At 46.3% G+C, this 25,807-nt stretch overlaps 1 protein-coding gene across 5 annotated transcripts in view; it reads right to left on the bottom strand.

Annotated features, from left to right (window-relative positions):
* LOC121282113 (ribosomal protein S6 kinase alpha-6) overlaps positions 1-832 on the bottom strand; it is a 168,430-nt gene extending 167,598 nt beyond the window's left edge. For 2 of the 5 annotated variants that reach the window (XM_041195596.1, XM_041195594.1), the window contains exon 1: positions 672-832. In XM_041195596.1, the coding sequence (XP_041051530.1) occupies positions 672-731 (60 nt within the window). In that variant the 5' untranslated portion in view covers positions 732-832. The remainder of the gene's footprint in view (positions 1-671) is intronic. The other 3 variants (XM_041195595.1, XM_041195598.1, XM_041195599.1) reach the window with 3 other exon arrangements.
* Positions 833-25,807: the final 24,975 nt, after the last annotated feature.

The following is a 25,807-nucleotide window of genomic DNA, read 5'->3' on the forward strand; positions in this document are numbered from 1 at the left end:
GAAACCTGAAACTTAATGCTTGGCACTGAATGACGTATTAAGTCTTTTCTCCCCTGGCAAGAGTGATGGGAAACAAACTGTTTTGGAAAGCCCAATGTCCAACAGCAGGGTAGCTTGGTAATGCAGCGGTGAGTGACAGGTCTCACAATTAGAAGAGACCACCGACAATGTGGTTATGAAGAGTTAGTCAGCCCCTCCTGTCTGTTCCGAGTCAACACCGCAGAGACAGTGAATTGGCCATTAGTTGAGAAAGGGAACCAAGGGCAATTAATTCAAGCAATGTAAGTTGATCACTGGCACCAAGGCACCAAGATCAACAGAGCAACAATCACTTGGCACAAATAGGGGATGGGCACCAAATCGGGGTGGGGTTTGTGAACGGAGACTCAGGGCAAGTGTGACAAGGGGGCTGGCACAGACTCGAGTCTGGAGGGGGTAACAAAGGGTGGGCACATACACTGGGGGCATAAATGGGGGTGCGCACAGGCTATGGAGAGGGTAACTGAGGGATGGACACATAATCTGGGAGGATAGGCACAGACACAGTAGATGGCTAGGGGCTGAACACAAACTCTGAGGAGTGGGCGGTGCTGTGAGACTCCAGCAGTCCATGCCACAGACGCCGGCCCCTCACCCTCCCGCCGACCCCTCGACCCCTCCGCCGCTCCTACCTCACTCACACTCGACACTTCCATTTTTTGCCAGGGTTCCTCCAGTTGTACAAACGGCATCCTAGTCCCGCCACCAGACACGGCCGCTACTCATGGTGCTGCGGGCGGAGGAGAGCGACCGGCCGAGACACAGAAACAGAATCCGTGACCGCTACCCCTCCTCTCCCCCACCCCCCCCCCACCGCACCGCACCGCACCGCCTCCGCTCACAACAACATGGACGACAACAGCCAATCATCCGGCGTCGCATACTGACGTCAGCGCGCTACCGACACCCGCCCCCGACAAACGAGGCGCGCGCTCCCGGATCGGTCCCGGTCTACGCGCCCATTGACCAGACAGATTGAGGATTAATGCTCCTCTCTCCATTTATCTCCTGTGTGGATTAATGCATCTCACTCCATTTATCTCCTGTGTGGATTAATGCACCTCACTCCATTTATCTCCTCTGTGGATTAATGCATCTCACTCCATTTATCCTCCATGGGGATTAATGCTCCTCATTTCATTTATCTCCTGTGGGGTTTAAAACTCCACGCCATTCAATTTATCTCCTGTGTGGATTAATGCACCTCACTCCATTTGTCCGCCATGATGATTAATGCTTCCTCACTCCATTTATCCTCCATGGGGATTAATGCTCCTCACTCCATTTATCTCCTATGTGGATTAATGTTCCTCGCTCCATTTATCCTCCATGGGGATTAATGTACCTCACTCCATTTATCTCCTGTGTGGATTAATGCACCTCACTCCATTTATCTCCTGTGTGGATTAATGCACCTCACTCCATTTATCTCCTATGTGGATTAACGCACCTCATTTCATTTATCCTCATGGGGATTAACGCACCTCACTCCATTTATCTGCTGTGTGGATTAATGGTCCTCACTCCATTTATCCTCTATGTAAATTAATGCTCCTCATTCAATTTATCCTGCATGGCGTTTAATGTGCCTTACTCCATTTATCAGCTGTGGGGATTACTGTTGCTCTGTTTTATTACCAATGTAGTATTATGTTCATCAGCAACTGTATACTGGTTGGACATTTCATGGCTGTGTCATAACAAGAACATTTTCAGAATGTTTTCCCCTGTGTCAGCAACTGTTTTCTTTCTGCTTTTCATATATCAAGCTCGCCAACAGATATTGCTATCATATGATTAGGTCAGCAACAATGTTTATTAAATATATTGGCTTAATTTAATTGTATATTAAGTAATCACACCAACAATTACAGTCCTGTAACTAACTGGGACATCCCCAGTGTTTTACATCTGTAAATGCTTTCAGCAGATATTATTCAAACTCGATCTAGAGAAAGCAAATTTTACAGCTGAGGGTTTTTCACGGTTTAACAGAATACAATGCAAAACTTTTACCTAGCCATATTTTCCTGAATATCTGGTAATAACATTATTTGAGTTGAATGACCTGTTCCTGTGCTGTAGATACTAAATCGAGGGAACAGATTCAGGACAAGGGCACCAACTGATCCTTGCCAGTTTTTATACTCCACATGGACCTCTGCCCACTCTAATTACCTCTTTCCTCCCTGCTCCTGAATCCCTGTATTCCCTACTCCCTCAAACATGTATCAGCCTTGCTTTAGCTGCAACAAAGCCATCTGCATTGTAATGGCAGTGGATCACAGATCCCAATTACTCACGGGCATATTGAACTTTTTTAAAGGAAGGCATGTATTTTTAAAAAAAGATATACAAGCAAAAGTTGGCTGAGTATGTAAAGTAACCACTTTCTGGAAAATTCCTGTGCAGATTATACTTGACCGAATCGTCCTGACAGAACATGGACTATCGCACCTAAAAAGGTGTTAAGGCCTAGTTCAGGCATAGACACTTGAAAGGAAGAGGTGCAATGCAAAAGACTAAATTCTAATCTCCTGTGGTTATGGAGACAATGGAGACTCACCTCAGCAGAAACCATCTCATGTTGTGTTATATCTCAGAATGTAGAAATGGTCTGAGTTAAAAGAAAGCAGATTCTGGGTGAAAGACATGTTTGTTTTTTCCCTTCCAGGAATACACATGGGTTAAAAAGTCAGCTACAAACCTGATCTGTGTGTTTTAGTTCTGGTGTGTACTATGAAAGTCACAGCAGAAGAACATCAACTGGACATCTCTGCAGCTTGTAGATAAAAGTCTCTCTCTCTCTCTCTCTCTCTATTTCTCTCTCCAGCTGGAGGCAAGTGTGCAAAGTCAGAGTCACAAAGGAAACTCCTTTGCTAACCTGCAGAACACAGTGTCTCCAAACAAACTGCTCAACTGCCAAAGTCAGCTCTACAGGAATCACCCAAATTAACAGCAGCAACATTTCGACATCTACTCCTCACGGACAAGCCAAAGACTGATTCGTATATCTTTTTAAATTTTTATTTTTGGACTCAACTTATCATTTCTAATCTGTGTATAGGTGCGTTTCATTTTTATTACTTTTTTCTCAGGTTTTTAGTAGCTAATAAATTTATTCTTTCTTTGACTCAAGAAAACCTGGGAAAATTGGCTCCTTCTAAACATAAATGCATTTGGGCTGGGAGAAGGTATCCAAGAGGGAAAGGATCCCTTTTAACTTGAACCTTGTTGCAACCAACCAAAGGGATTGAATAAAGAAGGGAGTCAGTTCATTCCACCTCACTCTTTCCCGTTTGAGAAGTTAACAATTTGGGGTATCTCATCCAGGATCATAACAATTTGGGGGACCACTCCATATGGCAGCTTGTTTCACATACTTACCACTCTATAAAGGAATTTCCTCTAAACTCTTCATTTTATCTGTTGGGGCAGAATTGTCCCAGATTTGCACTAGGCGCGGTAGCAGGTGTGAAAAATGTTGCTTTACCTGTTAGCCACAATGGTAGGTTTTCAGACCATACTGCCCCCTTCCCACCTCATAAATTATGCAGTGACAGGAAACATGGCGGATCACTGGCAGCAGGCCTCCAATTGGCCTGCCACGCTGTTACCTCACTGATTCCTCACGCTGTGCACCATATTTAAAATGCAGCTGTGTGCACACTTCTCAATGCTTGCAGCCCATGACTGCTCCAGTAAAGACATGACCTCAAAAGCCAGGAAGATTGCAGCACCACGATTCATTAACTCGCCCCGGAGAAAGCTTCTGGACGCCGTGTAGGCCTGCTATAATGTCCTCTGCCTCACTCTGGCCACAGGAGGCCCATCAGTCTCACCACTCCAGCTTGGAAGGTGATGGCACAGGTAGTCAGTGCCAATGCTGCACACACAAGAGATCAGCCATCCAGTGCAGAAAACTGATGAATTATGTCATCTGCCATGGTAAGTCAACCATTTCATCAATCTCAATTCACCCACTCAAGTCCATCACACATTCACTGGCATCTCACTCACTGCCAGCTGAAGGTATATCATCACTCATTCTCTCACACACACCCTCACATCTCCATCTGACCTCATCTCCTCTGGAGACTGTCTCCTCATCCGGTCTATGGCTCCACTCAGCACACACACAAGTCTGCCATTTTTCTCATTTGGCTTGGCACGTAACTTGCTCACATTCTTTCCATCTGTCTTTATGCAGGACAAGATTGCGCACAATTGCCGGATGTGATCCCAGACCAGGGGTGGAGTGTCAGACATCAAGGTCCTCATTCCATTCGTGAGTCAAGCATTGGAGCTGGTTGGAGAAGACGTCAACCATTCCTATAGCAACAGTGAAGTTGGTGGCAAACACTCACATGAGGATCATGCACCACATCATCCATCTTCCAACGCTACTCTGGGCTCACTGTTCTGTGTTCGACATGGCTGCCAAGTACTAATAATCTCCATTTTCTCTCCTAGGCACATCTGACATGTTGCCCTCAGACAAAAGTGACCCCAAGCCGAGCGCCGAGAACACCTTGGATGAGGACCCTGAGGGCAGTACCATTGAAGAGCTGTCACTCACCTAAACCCTCCACCAGCGGACTGACACACACCTCAGTGGGACCCAGATGTAGAGTAGCCTCAGGATCACAATTTGGTGGTACACCACACAAACTGTTCCACAGCAGACAGACATCCTTGGTCACCAACACTCGGAGGACTGCTGGAGGCAAGAAATCTGCTGAGTCCGAGTCAGATGATGAGCCTCTGGACTCGGTCCTCAATCAGTTGTTCCAGCTGCAAAGATAATCACGGGAACATCGAGAAGGGATATCCACTGCACTCCGCAGATTGCAAAGGACGATGGAGGAGTCCGTCAGCCTTCAGTCTGAGGTGATAGCGCTGGCATGCCGATGCACCAAGGTTAAAACTGGCAGGATGGCAACCGCCATGGAGACCTTGGTCCAGTACATGGGTCCTACACTGCTGCGCGGGCTGAACTCCATCGTTGATGTCATACTTGGCCTCCAACAGGGTCAATGTGAGAGGGATGTGGTGCAGCTCGATCTCACTCCAGCTTCCCCTTCTCCTTAAGGAATCAGCCAGTGACCATCAGGCTCTCATAGGGAGGAGGAACAGCAGCTCAACGCCGCAGGGCTATCCACCCAGATGACTCTGGGAATGTGCAGCTGAAAACCTCTCTTCCTTGACTTCATCATCTTGAGCTCTGCAGGCCGATGAGCATGCAGCTGACCCACAGCAGGACATCTAAAGCAGGACCCTCATGCTCTTGGCCCTCCAATAGATGCCACTCAAGGTCAGCATAGACAGGGCGTAGCAGTCAGCAGGCTGTCTCCACCTCTGCTGTGGATGTCTGGGGAGCACCAAGACTTAGTGGCAGGGTTAAGAAAGTTAAGAAGATGTAACTGTTTTGTTACAAAACAAATAAACTAAATTAACAAAGTTGTACAACCTGGGCATGGGTGTTAATCACTAATCATCATAATGTCCATTATCTTAAATAAGCTCCCAAGAATGTCTCCTTGCCTATGGCTCCTTGATATGATGAGCAGTATTCGTGCCATTCATATCTGAAACCTTGGTTCTTGCACAAGATAAAGGCAGGTGTCTCAGTCCAGGGCCTCTTCCCTGTGCTTTGTGTAACCTTCAGAGCAAAGTGATGGTCACTGGACACATTACTGATGCCTGCACCTCGATGGTGCTTGTCATTGCTGCCAGGATGTCGTGGACAGGCGTCACAGAGTTCTGTAATTCTCTCTGTGTGCTCTCAGCACCTTTGTGGTAGGGTTGGTCCCCTATCTCTTCAACCTATGTGACCAGTGATACTGTGCTTCCGAAAGGGGCAGATGCTGAAGGCTGACAAAGGATCAGGTGCATTTAAAGTTTCATGGCTGCATCTTCATGATATGGCCCTGATCACAGAGCACAAGCAAGTTACTCTCAGCTAAACAGGAGTCAGACATTCACAGAGGGTATGTGAAGAGCTGGGAGAGTCTTCACTGCATGTCATCATCCTCCTACTAGAATCTAGTGACTAGTAGGGCCTTTGCTGCGTCTCCATGACATGAGCCTGAGCACTGAAGGTATGTGAGCTCCCGTCAGCCACACAGGAGTCAAACATTTACAGATGCAAGGTGAGGATGTCAGGACTGTCCTCACTGCATCTCATCATCGTCCCCCACAAATCATGCAGCTATGAAAACCTCCTGAGTGCACCTGCCTCATCTGGCCCGTACGATGGCCTCACCACCAACATCCTCGCCTTTGAAGACCTCATCACCATCATTCCCTTCAACGGCCTTCAGCCTCTTCAGAGTGCAGCTCTTCAGCCTCCTCCACGGCCTGTTCCTCTCCTCATTGCAGTGCCAGGTTGTGTAATGTGCAGCAAGCTATGACAATGCATGACACCCTCAGTGGATTGTATTGCGGTGCTCCACCTCTCCAGCCATCAGAATCTCATTTTCAAGATGCCTATCGTTTGTTTCATCAAATTCTGGATCATGGCATGAGCCTCATTACACCGTCACTCTGCTGCAGTCTGAGGCCACCGCACAGGCATCGTCAGCCATGTCCTCTGTGGGCAGCCCTTGCCCCAGAGAAGCCAGCCCTGCAGCCTCTGTTAACCTTGGAAGATATCAGGGATCTGAGGCCTGCTAAGGATCTAGGAGTCATGGACATTCACTGGGAATTGTGCACAGACCTGTAGAATGTGTTTTTGGTGGTTGCACACCAGCTGAACATTCAGCGAGTGGAAGCACTTGTGGTTGACATAATTGTGTGATTGTTGCCACGAAGATCTAAGCACCACATGAGTGCAGTCTGTGGTACCCTGCACCTGTGGAAAACCTGAGATGGGCACAAATCCCAGCGCTCTTGCTTCCTTGCTTTACTGATCCAGATCAAAATGCACAAATTTCTGTGCCTTCACGAAGATAGTGTCCATGACCTCCTGGTCGCACTTGTGGGTAGAAGCTTGCAAGATCCCACACAGGTCACCTGTGGAGCCCTGGAAGGAGCCACTGACATAAAAATTGAACACTTTCGCGGCCACTGGCAGTGGATGCCCTCCATGTCCTCGTGGTGCCAAATCCTGCAGTAAGTGGCTTATGTAACCGACCAGTTTCCTAGAAATGCACAACCCTAGACATACGCAGTGTTTGGCACCACTGGTTCTCAGTCAACTGCAGGAACGAGAAGCATCATCTGTAGACCCTGGGTCTAGCGAAGCGCCTACAAGCAACGTTTCTCTGTGGGTATTCAGCTGCGTGTGCACAAGGCCCTGCTGCCTCTTCATCTTGAGGGAGGTGCTCCTCCCTTTGCCAAGCCAGGCACCTACTTTGTACTCCTCTTCTTCTTCTCTGCTCCCTGTAAGCCATGAGATATACCGCTGAATCACCAGGCTTCATGATCCTGATGTTCTTCTCTTGCAGGATCAAAGAGAGAGATGCACATGTTAGCATAAGTATCCTAAGAACCTCTCTTGGCTAAGTCTGAAGGTCCCTTCAGGCATGTAGGAGAATGCTGGCCATCATTTGGATAGTCAGTGTGTAGAGCGTTTCATGGCTGTCCGAAACCCCACTCACCTCCGCCCCACTCCACTTGACCAATTGGTGACAGCTTTAGCCACTGGACTGCATGCTGTGCTCTCAGCTCAGGCACAGGAATTCTCCTAACCCACGATGCAAGGCTGCGCTTTAGCTTAAACCATGAGGGATACTGGTCCAAACTTTAATAAAGACATTGCAAGGGACTTTGAGTGACTCCACCAGTGACTGTGCCATGGCCACCTTTCGCAAGGGGATTCTACAACTTGCCCAGTCAGCAAATTGTTTTGCTGCCCCATAAAACGCACATTAATTTGCAGTCTGTGCCCGAGGAGTGAAAGGTTCTGGAGCATTTGGTGACACATTCATGATTTTGCGTTGCTTGAGTGGGCAGAAATGCTTCAGAGGCCCAACTCCAAGCATGTCACTGAGCTGCTGGTGAACGGTCTCAGCTGTGGAAGAATGTTCACTTTTGACAAGTTTTTCTATGTGCATGGCCGCTTTCTTCACCCACCTCCCCGTCCTTCAGCCCCCATTTCACCCTGGCATGTGCTTGTGTACTTCCATCAGTTTGTGCTGCCTTGGCCTCCACTTCCCCACCCCCTACACCCCACACCCTGGCCTGATGCACACTGGAACCTTTGCCCAGGTACCACACTGAGAGCCAGCCGGGAAAAAGCGACTTGCCCATGCCCGCCGCCCCCCCACCACCAAATGCACAGCACCTCTTCTTTGATGTCCTATGGGTGATGCTCACAAGCGCTGTGCAAAGTTGTCTGCACTCACCTCCAAGTTCCCCTCGAAGTTCAGGTCGCCAGGTGCATGCCTTTTAAAGGCAGTCATGAACCCCGCTCTTCTGAAGTCATGCCGACGTGGGCAGTAAATTTGATGTCGGGGGGAAAGAAAAAGCAGGGCATATAATGAGATGCTAAAGTATAGACATTAGTTTCCTGTCATGCAGCACCAGAAAACGCAGCCCACCAACGATGGGTGGAGCAGACGATCACAAACTGGTTTCACAATGGTGTGAAACCAATTTTTGGCCTTCTCGCCATATTGTCCACTCACGCCCACCATGACACCCACTGCCAACAGGACCAGATGATTCCACCCTTAGTACCTGTCTTATCACCTTCTCTTCTAGACTTATATAAAAAACATTCAGAAGTAATCCTAATGAAATAATCTTTTGCAAGATCTGCATACCAGGAGTGCCTGATCCCGACTGAAATGATGTGTGTATAAATAGGCTCTTAATTTCTGTCATCATGCTTGACAAACCTGACAACATTATTTTTAGAAGGTGACAGATCTATTGAATGGGGTAAAAGCAATCACCTTTGAAATAGTACCACTGGGGAGACGAGCGGAGAAGATTAAATGGGGTGGAATTAGGGAGAATGTAGAAATAATAAAGCTTCTTAGAAGATCGGAGACAGAGTAGATAATAATGGTTTTTCAAAGTGGCTAGAAGTGGGTAACAGCGTGCCACAATATTCTGGTCTGGGACAGATTCTGTTCGCTGGCTGCATCAATGATTGGGATGTGGGCTACAGGGCATGAATCATAGAATCATAGAAATTTTACAGAATGTAAGGTGACCATTCGGTCCATTGTGTTTGCACTGGCTGACAAATAGCCATCCAGCCTATTCCCATTTTCCTGCTCTTGTTCCTTGGCTTTGAGCATTATGGCACTTCAAGTGCATCTCCAGGTATTTTTAAAATATTATGAGGGTTTTTGCTTCTACCACCCCTTCAGCAGTGAGTCCCAGGTCCCCACTACTCTCTAGGTGAAAATATCTCTTCTAGAACCCCCTTTAAATCTCCTACTTCTTGCTTTAAATTTATGCCACCTGGTTATGAACACCTCAATCAAGGGTAATGAAGTCTTCCTCTCCATTCTGCCTAGACCCCTCATAATTGTATACACTTCAATTATGTCTCCCCTCTCTGTTCCAAAGAAAGCAACCTTAGCCTATACAGTCTTTCTGTATAGCTAAAATTTTCTAGTCTAGACAATATCTTTGTAAATCTCCTCTGTACCTTTTCCTCTGAAATCACATCTGTTCTATAGTGCAGTGAGCACAACTGCACACAATACTCCACCTGTGGACTAACCAATTTTTTATCCAATACCAGTACAGCCTCCCTGGTCATCCAATAAAGGCAAGCATCACATATGCCTCCTTAACTACCTTTTCTACCTGTCCAGCCACTTTCAGGGATTTGTAGACATGCACTCCAAGTCCCCCTGTTCTTCTATACCTTTATTGTGTATTCTCTTGCATTGTTTGACTTCTCCAAATGCATTATCTCACACTTCTCCAGATTGAACTCCATTTGCCACTGTTTTGCCCAGCTGACTAGTCCATTGATATCTTCCTGCAGTCTACAGATTTCTTCTGCATTATCAACCACACATTCAATTGTTGTACCATCTGCAACCTTCTTAATTATATTCCTGATATTCAAATTTAACTCTTGATATATACCACAAAATGCAGGGGACCTTGTGTTGAGCCTTCCCGAATCCTACTGGAAACAGTCTTCCAGTCGCAAAACCACCCATTGACCATTACCCCTCACTTCCTGCCTCTGAGCCAATTTTGGATCCAACTTGCCACTTTGCCTTGGATCCCATGGCTTGTACTTTCTTATCCTGTCTGTTATGTAGGAGCTTATCAAAAGCCTTGTTAAAATCCATATAGATTATATCGAATGCACTGCCCTCACCAAATCTCTTGCTACCCCCTCAAAAAATTTAATCATGTTAGTCAGACATGAAATTTCTTTGTGCTGCCTGTCTTTGATTAATCAACGTCTTTCTAAATGAAGATTCATGCCGGCCCTGAGAATTTTTTCCAATGATGTTCCCACCACCGTAGTTAGGCTGACTGGCCTGTCCCACTCTATCCCTTTCCCCTTTTTTAAACATTGGTAAAACATCTTCCAGGCTTCTTGCACCAAGCCTGCAGCCAGAGAAAATTGGAAAATTTGGAAAATGGTGAGAGCCTCCATTATTTCTTCTCTGGCTTCCCTTAACAACCTAGGATACACTTCACCTGGACCTGGAAATTTATCTGTTTTCAAAGATGTTAAACCCTTAATACTTCTTGTCTCACTGTGTTAATTTCATCTAATATTTCACATTCATCTTCCCTGATTGTAACGTCTGCATCGTCACTCTCTTTTGTGAATACAGATGCAATATATTCATCAAGAACCACACCAACGTCCTCTGCCTCCACACACATAGCCTTTGGTCTCTAATTAATTTATATTTTCTTTACATATTCCTCTTGCTCTTTATGTATTTAGATCCACTCTTTGTGTTTTCCTTGATTTCACTTGCCGATATTTTTGCATGCCCTCTGTTTTTCTAATCTCCTTTTTAATTGCACCCTTACTTTTTTATTTAAAGTTCTCTTGGTTTTTTGAAATACTGAGCCATTGGCATGTATTATAAGCTTCCCTTTTTTTTTATCCTGTCTTTTAGGCATGGCATCCTTGGCATCCAGAGGACTCAAATTTGTTAATACCACTCTTTTTCTTTACAGGAGCATACTTGCTCTGAACGCTTAATATCTCCTCCTTTAATGCCTTGCACTGACCTGGCACTAATTTATCTTCAAGTAACTATTCCCAGTCCACTTTAACTAAATCATATGCTCGCTTAGTAAAATTAGCTTTACCCCAATTGGGAACTAAGTCTAAGGGTGATCCCATGTGTGACCTCTGTAAGACCACAGTTGTGGTACTGACTACAGCTTTGCACCATGCTATAGGAAGGATGATATCTATAGGCTGAAGGGAGGGGAGAGCACAGATTCATTAGTACAAAAAAACAGAGATGTGAAAAAAAACTTGAAAAATTGGGGCTGTTTTCAACACAGCAGAGAAGATAATGGGGTATTTAGATAGAGGTATTTAAAATTATGTAGAGGGGTGAGACAGAATAGTTGGAATAGACTACTTCCAGTGATTGATGAGTCAAGATCAGGAGGAAAAGATTAATTGTATCATATTTAGGACAGAAAGTAGGAGAATCTTTCTAGCACAGACACTGTAGACTGTGCTGTCAAGAGTTAGCAATTGAAGTAACAACCAAATGAACATTTAACTGTAGTTTAGATAGATGGCTGAAAGAATGAGATAATGAAGAGGGTTTGGGAAAGAATGGGCTCATGTGATTGGGACTACTGCTCATGTAAAGATAAGCATAGACTGGTTGGGCTAAATAGCCTGTTTTTGTGTTGCAAATTATATACAATTTTATAGAGCAGCACTCAAGTGCCAAGTGACAGTATGTCCTATTAATATAATGTAATATTTAAATAACTCATAGATTCTATTGGGCAAAAGTCATTTTTGGCTTTTTCACTTATATGCTATGCATTTGGGTCCAATTATTAATTAAATATCATATCATAATATGGTCCTTGCATTAGTTTCAATTTAAGGCCTTTGTGTTTTGTTCTTCTGCTTTAAAACTGCCCTAAATCCAAATAATCTTCAACTCATTTATGATAAGTAAAAATAATCCTTCTTTGATTCTCCCCTCAGCTACCTATAATGGAGTGGCTGTTTTCATGCCTAAACACAACTAAAATATTGCAGTAATTAAGGAAATTATTAATGAAGGAAATAATTGAATGTAAGTCATATATTTTTCAGTGCGTGCACTCTGCCTCAACAATTCATTGACAAAAATAAAATCGCCATGGTTACTAGCTGTGTAGCTTTTTAGATTATTTCATTCTCATTACAAATTTTTGAAATGTCCAATTTAACTCTTTGTATATTACCTGAGGTGATTGTATATATTTGTGATTGTATGGAACTTTATGTTCAAACTCATACACTGGCTACAATAGGATTTCACTACTCCATCCATCCAAATAGTGAAAGTTCGTTGGCCAGAATTTTACCAGCCCATTGGCAATGGGCTGGGAGGCAGAAAGGCTGGCAAAATGGCATTGGAATGGCAGATGTATTCTCACAGCCATATCGTTTTGTGAGCAGCAGGGGAGGTGGCTGACCGACCACCCGTCAGGAGGACAATTAAGCTTCCCACCTCCACTGACATTTTGCCCATGTCAAGAGGGCCCACTACCAGATGGGGAGACTGTTCAGTAAAATCATGCTTTGGGTTCTGGGTGGCCCTCCTCTTTAGGCATTCCATGGCCCAGAAAGCATGGCCGACCAACGGCAACGGTGCCATTGGTTCATAATGAACCCCAGCCCCCATAACTTCCCCTCCGCAACTCCCCTCCCCCACCCCCAACCCCCATCACCAATCATAGGAGCCTGCCTGTCTGGCCCCAGCATTCCACAAACCTGATTACCCCTCTTTGAGGGTGCTCAGCCACTGAGACACCCTCTATTGCAGCTGCAGCCTGAGCAATGGCCATCGATACTGGTGGCATTGCTGAACTGCTATTCCAATCTTGAGGGCGGGGTTGCAGGGGCAACAACAGTCTTGGCAATGGCCACTTAATTGGCCACAACCAGCAAAATTCCCCCTGGATTTTGCCACTAGCTAAAGCAAAATTGCCTCTCGTTTTTGGCCTCAGTAGTGGGACTTCTGCTGCCCGACTCAGATTTAGACATCCATTCAGTAAATAGCTACAATATTCCATATTTTAAAGGTATTACCCTTGGAATTTGGCCTCAGAAGTGTCAAACCTCCAAAATATCATATTGGGCTTAAATAACTAACCATCTGTTAAGATGCCAATCAAATAACTCATTAAGTGGGAACTGGTGAAAAATTAACAAAAAGTAACAACAAGGAATGAGTAACCAGCCAAAATATCTCGCAAAAAGAACCCTCAATTTTTTCAAAGTCACAAAGCAAAATCTACGACAAAAGCAAAGGATCAAACTGCTTAAATAATTTATGTTTTCATCCATCATTTTCCTTCTTAAGTCATGTTATTGTATACAATTAAACATAAAACTTCCGATAAAGCAAGCAGTTACCCCTGGAGCACAAAGAAAGAGGGAGCAAAGTTGGGGAAATTGGAAGAATTCAAAAGAGTAGGACAATGCACGATCAGCCACCAATAGATTAGAAGGAGAAGGGATAGGTCAGAGAAGCAGAGAGTGTGACCAGTGATGGATTGCAGGAGATGTAGAAGTAGACTGCAGAAAAACGACGGTGGAATTTGTAATATTACATGAGGTTTTGAAATCAATGTATTGGGCATTGAGAAGTGAATGGAGAAAGATAAGGTGTGCAGGGTCTAGTATGCAATGGTATGTAGGTGATGGAGTTTTGGGTGTTGAAACTTGTATAAGAGCATTGGAAACATTGGGAACTAAGGTGTGAAGACATGGGTTAGGGTTCCAGAATCGGTTGGGGGGTGGAAGGGTGCGGGGGATGGGGTCATGGTAGGAGTGAGGTAGAAATGGTGGCAGGCAATATTTTAACAGGTGGAAGTTGGTGATCTTTGTGTTGGATCTGATGTGAGACTCAGCTCAGGGTTAAACAGGATACCAAAGCTACACATTGAAGATGATGAGGATAATAGAGGCAATGAAGTCAAGGGTGTGGAGATCCTGGTAAAAAATCCACTACATAGGAAAATGAGGTATTGTCTTGTTCTCCCATTTGGGACCTAAGGGAAATTTTATCTGATCCTGGGCGAAATCATCCCAGATTTGCACTAAGTGCAGTAGCAAGCAGGTAAAACAATGTTTTCTTGCCAGTGGGTTTTCAGGCCGTATCATCCCAAACCCACCATATTACCCATGCATTTCTGGGAAACACACCATTTCCATGGCGGGAGGGCTCTTGTTTGCCACACCATCACCTCGCCACTTCATCACGCCTAGCACCATATTTAAAGTCCCGCCGGGTGCACATCTCAGTGCTTCCATCATACAACTGCTGCAGGGAAGACTTAGCAGCAACCATAATATGATTGAATTTTACATTCATTTTGAGGGAGAGAGGAGTGGGTCTGAGACCAAGTTTTTAAACTTAAATAAGGGCATTTTTTTATTCATTCATGGGATGTGGACATCATTGGCTAGGCCAGCATTTATTGCCCTGTTCAGAGGGCATTTAAGATCAACCACTTTGCTGTGGGTCTGGAGGCACATGTAGGCCAGACCAGGTAAGGGCAGCAGATCTCCTTCCCTGTAGGACGTTGGTGAACCGGGTGGTTTTTTACAACAATTGGAAATGGGTTCCTGGTCATCATTAGACTTTTAATTCCAGATTTTTATTGAATTCAAATTGCACTTTCTGCTGTGGTGGGATTCAAACCCCAGTCCCCAGATAATTACCCTGGATCTTCTGGAATACCAGTCCAATGACAATACCACTACACCACCACCTCCCCCATGAGGGCATGAGAGCTGAGCTGGCTAAAGTAAATTGACAAATTAGGTTAAGGGATAGGTCAGTAGAGATACAGTGGCTAATATTTAAGGGGATATTTCAGAATGCACAGAATTGATACCTTCCAGCGAGTAAGAAAAAGTCCAAGGGACAGACACACCATCCGTGGTTAACTAGAAAGGTTAAAGACAGTATCAAACTTAAAGAAAAAGCATATAATTGTGCAAAGACAGGTGGCAGGCCAGACGATTATACAGAATATAAGGAACAGCAAAGAATAACTAATAGACTAATAAGGAGGGAAAAATTAAAGTATGAGAGAAAGCTAAAAAGACAGATAGTAAGAGTTTTTATAAATATTTTAAAAAGAAACAAGTTAACAAAGTGAGCATTTGTGCTATAGAAAGTGAGTCTGGAGAATTGATAATGGAAAATAAGGGGATGGCAGATGAATTCAGCAGGTATTTTGAATTAGTTTTCACTATAAAGGATACAAGTAACTTCCCAGAAGCAGCTATAAGCCAGAAAATAGAAGTGGGGAAGGAAGTCAGGAAAATTACTGTCACCAGAGAAGTGGTACTGAATAAATTGTTGGAGCTGTGGGCTGCCAAGAGCCAGGTCCTGATAGTCTTCATCCTATGGTCTTAAAAGAAGTGAGATAGTTGATGCATTGGTTTCAATTTTCCAAAACTCCCTAGATTCAGGGAAGGTTCCATTAGTTTGGAAGATAGCAGATGTAACCCCATTATTCAAAAAGGGAGGGGGACAGAGGGCAGAAATTTTCACTCGGTGGGCAGGCATGCGCCCGGCCCGCTCGAGCGTGAACTGACGCACGTTGACGTCAGCCGAGCATGCCGACATCAATGCGTAGTAGCGCATTAGTTTGGTCAGTGGGTGTGCGCCGCAGTCGGCAGTGCGCCCACCAACAATTAAAAGGCCTGTTAAGGCCATTAAATAATCAATTAACCTAAATTTTTCACTGTGCTTCCAAGCTAATGGCTGGCAGGCAGGCAAAAAGGCCAAGTGGCCTTTGCAGTTTTTTGGAAACCTCATCCACAGGCAGGATGAGGTTTCCAAAAGCAAATAAAAATAAAATAAAAGTTTTACAATTAATTAATAACATGTCCCTGCTCATATGACAGATTCACATGAGGAGACTGGTTTTATTACATTTTTTATTTTCTTTTTTTAGCAACGCTTCATCTGCCTGAAGCAGCTCTGTGCCACAGGGAGATTATGAAGCGTGCACTCACGCACATGAGTGAAGTTCGCGCTTGGTCCATTGGCCTTCCTCCGTCACCCCCCCACCCCAAACAGGCAGCGCTGAGTGCTGCCTCTTGCATTTCACGTTGGGCAGGCCTTAATTGGCCTGCTAATGTGAAATTGCGGTCCAGTGCCAATCAGGCGGCAGCCGACTTCCCAACCGCCCCTGCCCATCCCCACCAAGCCCGCCTGCCATGGGCAAAATTCTGCCCAGAAAGTGGGAAACTACAGGCCAGTTATCTAAACATTCGTAGAGAAAATGTTAGAAGCTATTGTTAAAGAAGTAATAGCAGGACTCTTCGATAAGCTCAAAGTCATCAGGCAGAGTCAACCTGGTTTTGTGAAAGAGAAATTGCGTTTAACCAACTAATTGGATTTCTTTGAGGAAGTAACATGTGCTGTTAATGAAGGGGAACCAGTAGAAGTATTGTACTTTGATTTCCTGAAGGTATTTGATAAAGTGCCAGATCAAAGGTTATTGCAGAAAATAAAAGCTCATGTATATCATGTATAATAACATATTAGCATGGATAGAAAGTTGGCTGGCTAACAGGAAGCAGAGAGTAGGCATAAATGGGTCTTTTTCAGATTGGCAAGATGTAATGAGTGGTGTGCCACAGGGATCTGTGCTGTGACCTCAACTGTTTACCATTTATATAAGTGAATTTGATGAAGGGATGGAAGGGATGGTTGCAAATTTACAGATGACACAAAGATAGGTAGGATAGTAAGTTGTGAAGAGGACGTAAGGCGGCTACAAATAGACATAGATAGGTTGTGAGTGGGCAGAGATCTGGCAGATGGACCATAATGTGGGAAAATATGAAATTGTCCATCCTGTTGGAAGAATAAAAGAGAAGCATATTAGCTAAATGGTGAGAGATTGCAGAACCACGAGGTGCAGAGGGATCTGGGTGTCCTAGACTATGAATCACAAAAGGCTAGTATGCAAGTACAGCAAGTATTTAGGAAAGCTAATAGAATGTTATCATTTGTTGCGAGGGGAATTAAATACAGAAGTAGGGAGGTTATGTTTAAAGGGCACTAGCGAGATTACATTTGGAGTACTGTGTACAGTATTGGTCATCTTATTTAAGGAAGGATGTAAATGCATTGGAAGCAGTTCAGAGAAGGTTTACTAGACTAAAGCATGGAATGGGTGGGTTGTATTATGAGCAAAGGTTGGACAGATTAGGTTTGTATCTGCTGGAGTTTGGAAGAGTAAGAGGCAACTTGATTGAAACCTATAAGCACCTCTGAGGGGTCTTGACAGGGTGAATACGAAGAGCATGTTTCTTCTTGTGGAAGAATCTAGAAGTAGGGTGTCACTGGTTAAAAATAAATGCTTGCCCACTTAAAGCAGGGATGAGGTAAAAAAATTTTCACTCAGAGGCTCGTGGGTCTTTGGAACTCTCTTCCTGAAAAATTGGTGGAAGCAGAGCCTGTGAATATTTTTAAGGCAGAGGTGAAAAGATTCTTGGTAAGCAAGGTGGTGATAGGTTATCGGGGGTAGATGGGATGCAGATTTGAGGTTACTATCAGATCAGCCATGATCTTATTAAATGGTGGAGTAGGCTCAAGGGGCTGAATGGCCTACTCCTGCTCCTTGTTCGTATGTGTATTCGTAAGTTCGTATGTCCACGAGAGGCAAAAAGACTGCAGCCCCCAGGTTTAGCAACGCAGCACTGGAACACCTTTTGGATGTGGTGGAGGCCTGTTGCGATGTCCTCTAACCCCGCGCTGGTCTCAAGATGGGCAGTGGCATGACCAACCAGGCTTGGGAGGTGGTGGCAGGTCTGGTCAGTGCCACCACCCTTCAAAAGAGGACAGACACCAGTGCTGCAAGACGATGAATGATTTCTTCCATTCCACCAGGGTAAGTCACCCTTCTCACACTTTCAACTCACACACTCACAAACCAATCACGCATCCACAGAGCCCTCACTCACTGCTGGTTCAAGGGACATCACCATTCACTCTCTCAAATATACCCTTATTGTCCTTATCCTGTCTATGGGACCACTCACCACCCGGACATGCCAGGCACACTTAGCATCTGGCATGGCAGGCATCCTGCTTACATTCCCTCCATCTTTATTCATGCAGGAAAAGCTGGCACACAACAAGCAGGAGAGGTCGCAGACTGGTGGAGGAATGCCTGAAATCAAGGTCCTCACAGACTTTGAAAACAGCCATCCAGCTGGCCGGCGACGATCTGAACCGGTCCTATGCTGATGGTGAGGTTAGCGGTGCTCTACTAAGTGAGGGTCCAGCAGTGCAACATCCATCAGATAACCATTCCATGAGTGATGTGTCCTCTTTCACGGGTCGTTGCCATGCACTAATTATCTCTCTTTTCTTCCGCAGGCACATCTGGGAAACAACTGACAGAGTCCACGACCCAGGGCCTCCAATCAACCCTCAAAGAAACCTCTGAAAAGGAATCTGAAGGCACCCTCCTTGAAGTCTCATTACAGCGCTCACCCATACCCTCCACCAGAGCAGAGACACACAATTCGGTGGGACCTACCTTTAGAATAGCCTTGGGGTCACAATCTGGTGATTGCACCAAGGTCAACACTGGTAGGATGGCAGCCGCCATGGAGACCTTGGTCCAGGACATCGCTCCTGCACTGCTTCGTGGGCTCAACTCCATCGCTGATGCCATAGTTGACCTGCAACAGTGTACGCGAGAGGGGTGCCAGGCAGTTCAATCTCATTGCAGCTACCCCTTCTCCTCATGGAGTCAGCCTGGGCCCTTGGACACCCAAAGGGAGGAGGATCAGCAGGTGTCCCCACTAGGGCCATCCATCCAGGTGACTCCGGGAGTGTCCAGCCCATCTGAATCCCCTCTTCCTGTAACCTCAGCAGCTCCAGCTCCACAAGCCGAAGGGGTGCCACTGCCACACAGCAGGACCCCGAAAGCAGGCTGGGGCCCATCAGGTCTCAGCCCTCCAGAGGACGCCCACCAAGGTCATCACAGACAGGGCATCACAGCCAGCAGGCCGCCTCCACCTCCACTGTGGATGTCCAGGGAGCACCAAGACGTAGCGATAGGATTAGGAAAGTTAAGAAGATGTAATTGCACAGCCTGGGCTCAGGTGTTAATCACTTGTACATACTTTTCACTATTGTCAATAAACTCCCAAGAATGTGTCCCTGGCTATGGCTCCTTGTTCTGATGAGCAGTGTTTATGTTACTCAGATGTGAAAACTTTCTGCACAAGATAAAGGCAGGTGTCTCAGTCCAGGGCCTCTTCCCTGTGCTTTGTGCAGCCTTCAGACCAAAGTGATGGTCCAGCCTCACACTCCCTGGGCACATTACTGATGCCTGCACCTCGACGGTGCTTATCATTGCTGCCAGAATGTCGTTGGCAGGCGTGACAGCGTTCTGTCATTCTCTCTGTGTGCTCTCAGCACCTTTAAGTTGGGGCTGGCCCCCATCTCTTCAGCATCATACCAGTGATGCTGTTCTCCTGAAGGGCTCAAGTGCTAAAGATGGACAAAGGATCAGGTGCTTCCAAAGTTTCAAGGCTGCATCTCTATGAGATGACCCCGATCACAGAGTGCAAATGAGCTGCCCTCAGCGAGACAGGAGTCAGACATTCTCTGAGGCTGTGTGAAGATCTATGGAGTGTCCGCACCGCATGTCATCATCATCCTTCTGTGATTGAGCGACTATTGGGGTCTCCACTGCATATCCATGACAGGAGCATGCTCACAGAGGGTACTCATGCTGCCATAAGCCAGACTGGAGTCAAATGTTCACAGATGCAATGTGAGGATCTATGGGGTCACCTCGCTGCATGTCATCATCATCCTCCATGAACCTAGCAGCTATGAGGGCCTCCTGAGCATACTAGCCTTGTCTGGCCAGTGCGAGGACCTCCTCACCCTCATCACTGTCAGTGTCTTCCTCTTTTGAGGAGACCTCCAGCTCCTCCATCTCCTCCTCAGCCAGCTCCTCTCCCCATTGCAGCACCAGGTTATAAATGGCCTGGTAGGCGCTGATGATGCGTGACACCCTCTGTGGACTCTATTGCAAGGCTCCACCAGACCAGTCCAGGCACCAGAACCACATTTTCAGCATCCCGATGGTCTGCTCCACCAAGTAGCGAGCTGCAGCATGAGCCTCATTATACCTTCGCTCTGCTGCAGTCTGAGGCCGCCGCATGGATGTCATCAGCCACATCCTCTGCCGGTAGCCCCTGTCCCTGAGGAGCCATCCCTGCAGGTTCTGTGGACCCTGGAATATGTCAGGGATCTGTGACTGATTGAGAATGTAGGAGTCGTGCATACTCCCTGGAAACCATGCACAGACCTGCAGGATGTGTTTCTGGTGGTTGCACACCAGCTCCACGTTCAGCGAATGGAACTCCTTGCGGTTGATATAGTTGACCGTGTGTTGTGAGGGAGACCTGAGCACCAGGTGAGTGTGGTTGATGGCACCCTGCAACTGTGGGACACCTGGGATCTGGGGGAATCCAATCACTCTTGCATCTGGGCTGTCCTGGTTCCGGGCAAAATGCACAAAGTTGTGTGACCTCGCGAAGATGGCATCCGTGACCTCATGGATGCATTTGTGGGTGGAGGCTTGGGATATCCCACAGAGGTCATCTGTGGAGACCTGAAAGGAGCCACTGGCATAGAAATTGAACGCCATGGTCACTTTCACAGCCACTGGCAGTGGATGCCCTCCATGTCCCCGCGGCGCCAAATCCTGCAGGAGCTGGCAGATGTGACCAATCAGTTCCCTAGACATGCGCAGTCTTTGGTGACACTGGTTCTCAGTCATCTGCAGGAATGAAAGGTGGTGTTTATAGACCCTGGGTATCCCTAAGTGCCGACAAGCGACGACTTGCTATGGCTCTTCAGCATGTACAGGAGCCCCAGTTGCTGCTTCTTCCTGAGGGTGCTGCACCTCCCTCTGCAAAGCCAGGAGCCTCAGGGCTCTCTCCTCCATCATCTCCGCTCTCTATACACCATGAGGCATACAGCTAGTTCACCAGGCTCCATCACCCTTATGTTGTACTCCTGCAGGATGAAAGACAGAGACACATGTGTCAGCATGAATGTACTAAGAACCTGTCCTGGTTAAGTGTGAAGGCCCCTTAACACAGAGAGTGCTGGCACCATTTGGATAGCCAGACATTAGTGCACTACATGACTGCCCAACACCCCACCCACCTCTGCCCCACTCCACCTGACCAATTGGCGGCAGCTTTGTCCATTGGACTGCAGGCTGTGCTCTCAGGTCAGGCGCAGGCATTCTCCTAACCTACACTGCAAGGCTGCGCTGTTGGCTTGGACCATGGGGGAGACTGGTCCAAACCACGATGTTGACAGTACAAGGGGCTGTGAGTACCTCTACCAATGACTGCTTCACGCCCAGCTTTAGCAATGAGATTGTACAACTTAAGCAGTCATCCAACTGTTCTGCAGCCCACTAAGACGCTCATTACTTTGCCGTCTGTGCCCGAGGTGTGAAAAGCTCTGGAGAACTTGGTGGCACTTTGATGCCTCTGCATCTCTTGAATGGGCAGATAAGCTAGAAGCCCGACTCCAATCATATCAATGGCTGCGCCTGAACTATCTCAGTTGCAGAAGAATGGTCACTTTATATAAGGTGTCCCAAGTGCATGACTGCTTCCCTCATCCACCCTATCCCAACACCCCGAATGCAACTGCAGGGCTGCCCTTGCCCGCACCCCGTCAAACATGCCTCAAACTTGAAGCCTAACGTGCGACCCTGGTGAGCCCTGCACAATGTTACTGTGTACTCACCTCCAAGTTCCCCTCAAGGTGCAGCTTACTAAGTGCATGCCTTTTATATGCTGTTGTGAAGCACGTCGGCATGCTTTCCCACTGACATGGGCACACGATCCAGCATTGGGGGGGGTGGACAATTCCAACAGGTAGGCCTAATAAACAGATGTATTACAATGAGGTTCTCGACGTCTGATGGCGGAAAATGTGGCATGCCATCGGCAGGCTGAACAGATGATCGCAAACTGGTTTCACATCGTCATGAAACCAATTGTGCCATATTGTCCGCTGACACCACTGAACACACCTGACGCCAGCGGACACAGAAAATCCCAGCCCCTGAGTGCACAATTTTCAGCTGCTGTGGACAACAGGGCGTGATGCCATTGCATCATGGGAGTTGTCGTTTTCACCCTCCTCTGATGGAGCATGAATGTCCAGAATGTATTCAGCCCACGTAACATGACAACCAAATCAATAAAGGGTTGGAAATTACAGAATCATAGAATTATGGAATGGTTACAGCACAGAAGGGGGCCATTCAGTCTTTCACGTCTATGCCGGCTCTGCAACAGCAATTCACTTAGTCCCAGTCTCATGTCATTTTCCATACATCGCAAATTTTTTTCTCTTCAGGTTCTCCAGGAGTGCATTCCAGATCCCAACCACTTTCTGTGTAAAAAAGTTTTTCCTTATATCAGCATTCCTTCTTTTGCCAATCACCTGGTTCTCGATTTTTCCTCCAAAGGGAACAGTTCTCTCTAATTACGCTAACCGGACCCCTCATGATTTTGAACATCACTATCAAATCTCCCCTTACGCTTCTCTTCTTCAATGAGACAACTCAGTTTCACCAATCTATCCCCTCAACTGAAGCTCATCATCATTGGAACAATTCTCATGAATCTCTTCTGCACCACTTCTAATGCCTTCACATCCTTCCAAATGTGATGCCTAGAATTGAACACAATTCTCCAATCCAGCTAAAACAGTGCTTTATAAAGGTCATAGCTTCCTTGCTTTTGTACTCTGTGCCCCTACTTATAAAGCCTAGGATCCCATATGCTTTATTAACCACTTTCTCTATCTGTCCTGCCACCTTCGACGATTTATATACATATACACCCAGGTCCTTCTGCTCCTGCACCTGCTTTAGAATTGTGTCCTTTATTTTATGTTGCACCTCCTCATTCTTCCTACAAAAATGCACCACTTCACACATGTAAGCATTAATCTTCATCTGCCACTTGTCCGTCCATCCCAATAATAAGTCTATGTTCTCCAGAAGTTTATCACTATCTGCCTCACAGTTCACAATACTTTCACATATTCAAGAAATTGTTCACCCAAGCCTAGGCCATTAATATATATCAGGAAAAGCAGGGGTCCAAATATCAGTCTGGGGGCAACCCCACTACCATAGATGTTGGTAGTCGACCATATGAGTCAACCTTTGAAGATTCGAAAAATCGCCCAAAAATGGGGCTTGACTTATGCGCTGAGTATAAAAGTGAACCACCAGCATGGGTATGTGTGGTCAACACCTATGTCATTCTCCTCAAGGAGTTTGCGCTGTGTGGGTGTGTCTTAAACTCTCATGCGTCTTCACAACTCAGCCTATATCACCTGCTTGATCCCTTGCACCAAGCTATAAGGTACCAGTTAGGAAAACATCCAATTGTGGGGTGCAAAATTGAGGCTGACTATTAATTAGGGTTGCCAACTCAGAGTGAAGCTATTCCAGGAGATTTTTTTCCCCCAAACATGATGATGTCATCAATTGATCTTTGACCTGTCGTTTCCAAACTTTTTTTTATTCATTCACGGGATGTGGGCTTCGCTGGCTGGGCCAGCATTTATTGCCCATCCCTAGTTGCCCTTGAGAAGATGGTGGTGAGCTGCCTTCTTGAACTGTTGCAGTCCATGTGGTGTAGGTACACCCACAGTGCTGTTAGGAAGGGAGTTCCAGGATTTTGACCAAGCAACAGTGAATGAATGGAGATATATTTTCAAGTCAGGATGGTGAGTGACTTGGTGGTGGTGTTGCCATCTATCCTTTATTCTTCTAGGTGGTGGTGGTCATGGGTTTGGAAGGTGCTGTCTAAGGAGCCTTGGTGAATTCCTTGCAGTGCGTCTTGTAGATGGTACACACTGCTGCTACTGTGCATCGGTGGTGGAGGGAGTGAATGTTTGTGAATATGATGCCAATCAAGCGGACTGCATTGTCCTGCACACTGTCAAGCTTCTTGAGTGTTGTGGGAGCTGCACTCATTCAGGCAAGTGGGGAGTATCCCATCACACTCCTGATTTGTGCCTTGTAGGTGCTGGACAGTCTTTGGGGAGTCAGGAGGAGAGTTACTCATCGCATGATTCCTAGCCTCTGACCTGCTCTTGTAGCCACAGAATTTATATGGCTAGTCCAGTTTAGTTTCTGGTCAATGGTAACCCCCAGGATGTTGATAGTGGGACACTCAGTGATGGTAATGCCATTGAACATCGAGGTCCAATGGTTGGATTCTCTCTTGTTGGAGATGGTCATTGCCTGACACTTGTGTGGCGCAAATGTTACTTGCCACTTATCAGCCCAAGCCTGGATATTGTCTAGGTCTTGCTGCATTTTGACATGAACTGCTTCAGTATCCGAGGAGTCCTGAATGGTGCTGAACATTGTGTAATCATCAGCAAACATCCCCACTTCTGAGCTTACGTTGGTCATTGATAAAGCAGCTGAAGATGATTGGGCCTAGGACACTACCCTGAGGAACTCCTGCAGTGATATCCTGGAGCTGAAATGACTGACCTCCAGCAACCATCTTCCTTTGTGCTAGGTATGACTCCAGCCAGCAGTGAGTTTTCCCCCTGATTCCCATTGACTCCAGTTTTGTTAGGGCTCTTTGATGCCACACTTGGTCAAATGCTGCCTTGATGTCAAGGGCAGTCACTCTCACCTTGGGAGTTCAGCTCTTTTATCCATGTTTGAACCAAGGCTGTAATGAGGTCAGGAACTAAGTGGCCCTGGCGGAACCCAAATTGGGAATCAGTGAGCAGGTTATTTCTGAGCAAGTGCCACTTGATACCACTGCAGATGACCCCTTTGGGTAGATGCCAGTGTTGTAGCTGCACTGGAACAGCTTGGCTAGGAGTGTGGCAAGTCCTGGGGCACAAGTCTTCAGTACAATTGCCAGAATATTGTCAGGGCCTTTGCAGTATCCAGTGTCCTCAGCCATTTCATGATATCACGTGGAGTGAATCAAATTGGCCGAAGACTAGCATCTGTGATGCTGAGGACCTCCGGAGGAGGCTAAGATGGATCATCCACTCAGCACTTCTGGCTGAAGATTGCTGCAAATGTTTCAGCCCTATCTTTTGCACTGCTGTGCTGGGCTCTTCCACCATTGAGGATGGGGATATTTGTGGAGCCTCCTTCTCCAGTCAGTTGTTTAATTGTCCACCACCATTCATGGCTGGATATGGCAGGACTGCAGAGCTCAGATCTGATCTGTTGGTTGTGGGATCACTTAGCTCTGTCTATCATTTGCTGCTTGGTATGCAAGTGGTCCTGTGTTATCACTTCACCAGGTTGACACCTCATTTTTAGGTATGCCTGCTGCTGCTCCCGGCATGCCCTCCTGTACTCTTCATTGAACCAGGCTTGATCTCCTGGCCTGATGGTAATGGTAGAGTGGGGAAAATGCCAGGCCATGAGGTTATAGATTGTGTTCAAGTACAATTCTACTGCTAATGGCCCACAGTGCCTCATGGATGCCCAGTCTTGGGTTGCTAGATCTGATCGAAATCTATCCCATTTCGCACAGTGGTAGTGCCAC

The sequence above is a fragment of the Carcharodon carcharias genome, chromosome 9 (assembly GCF_017639515.1).
Source record: "Carcharodon carcharias isolate sCarCar2 chromosome 9, sCarCar2.pri, whole genome shotgun sequence".
Lineage (NCBI taxonomy): Eukaryota > Metazoa > Chordata > Chondrichthyes > Lamniformes > Lamnidae > Carcharodon > Carcharodon carcharias.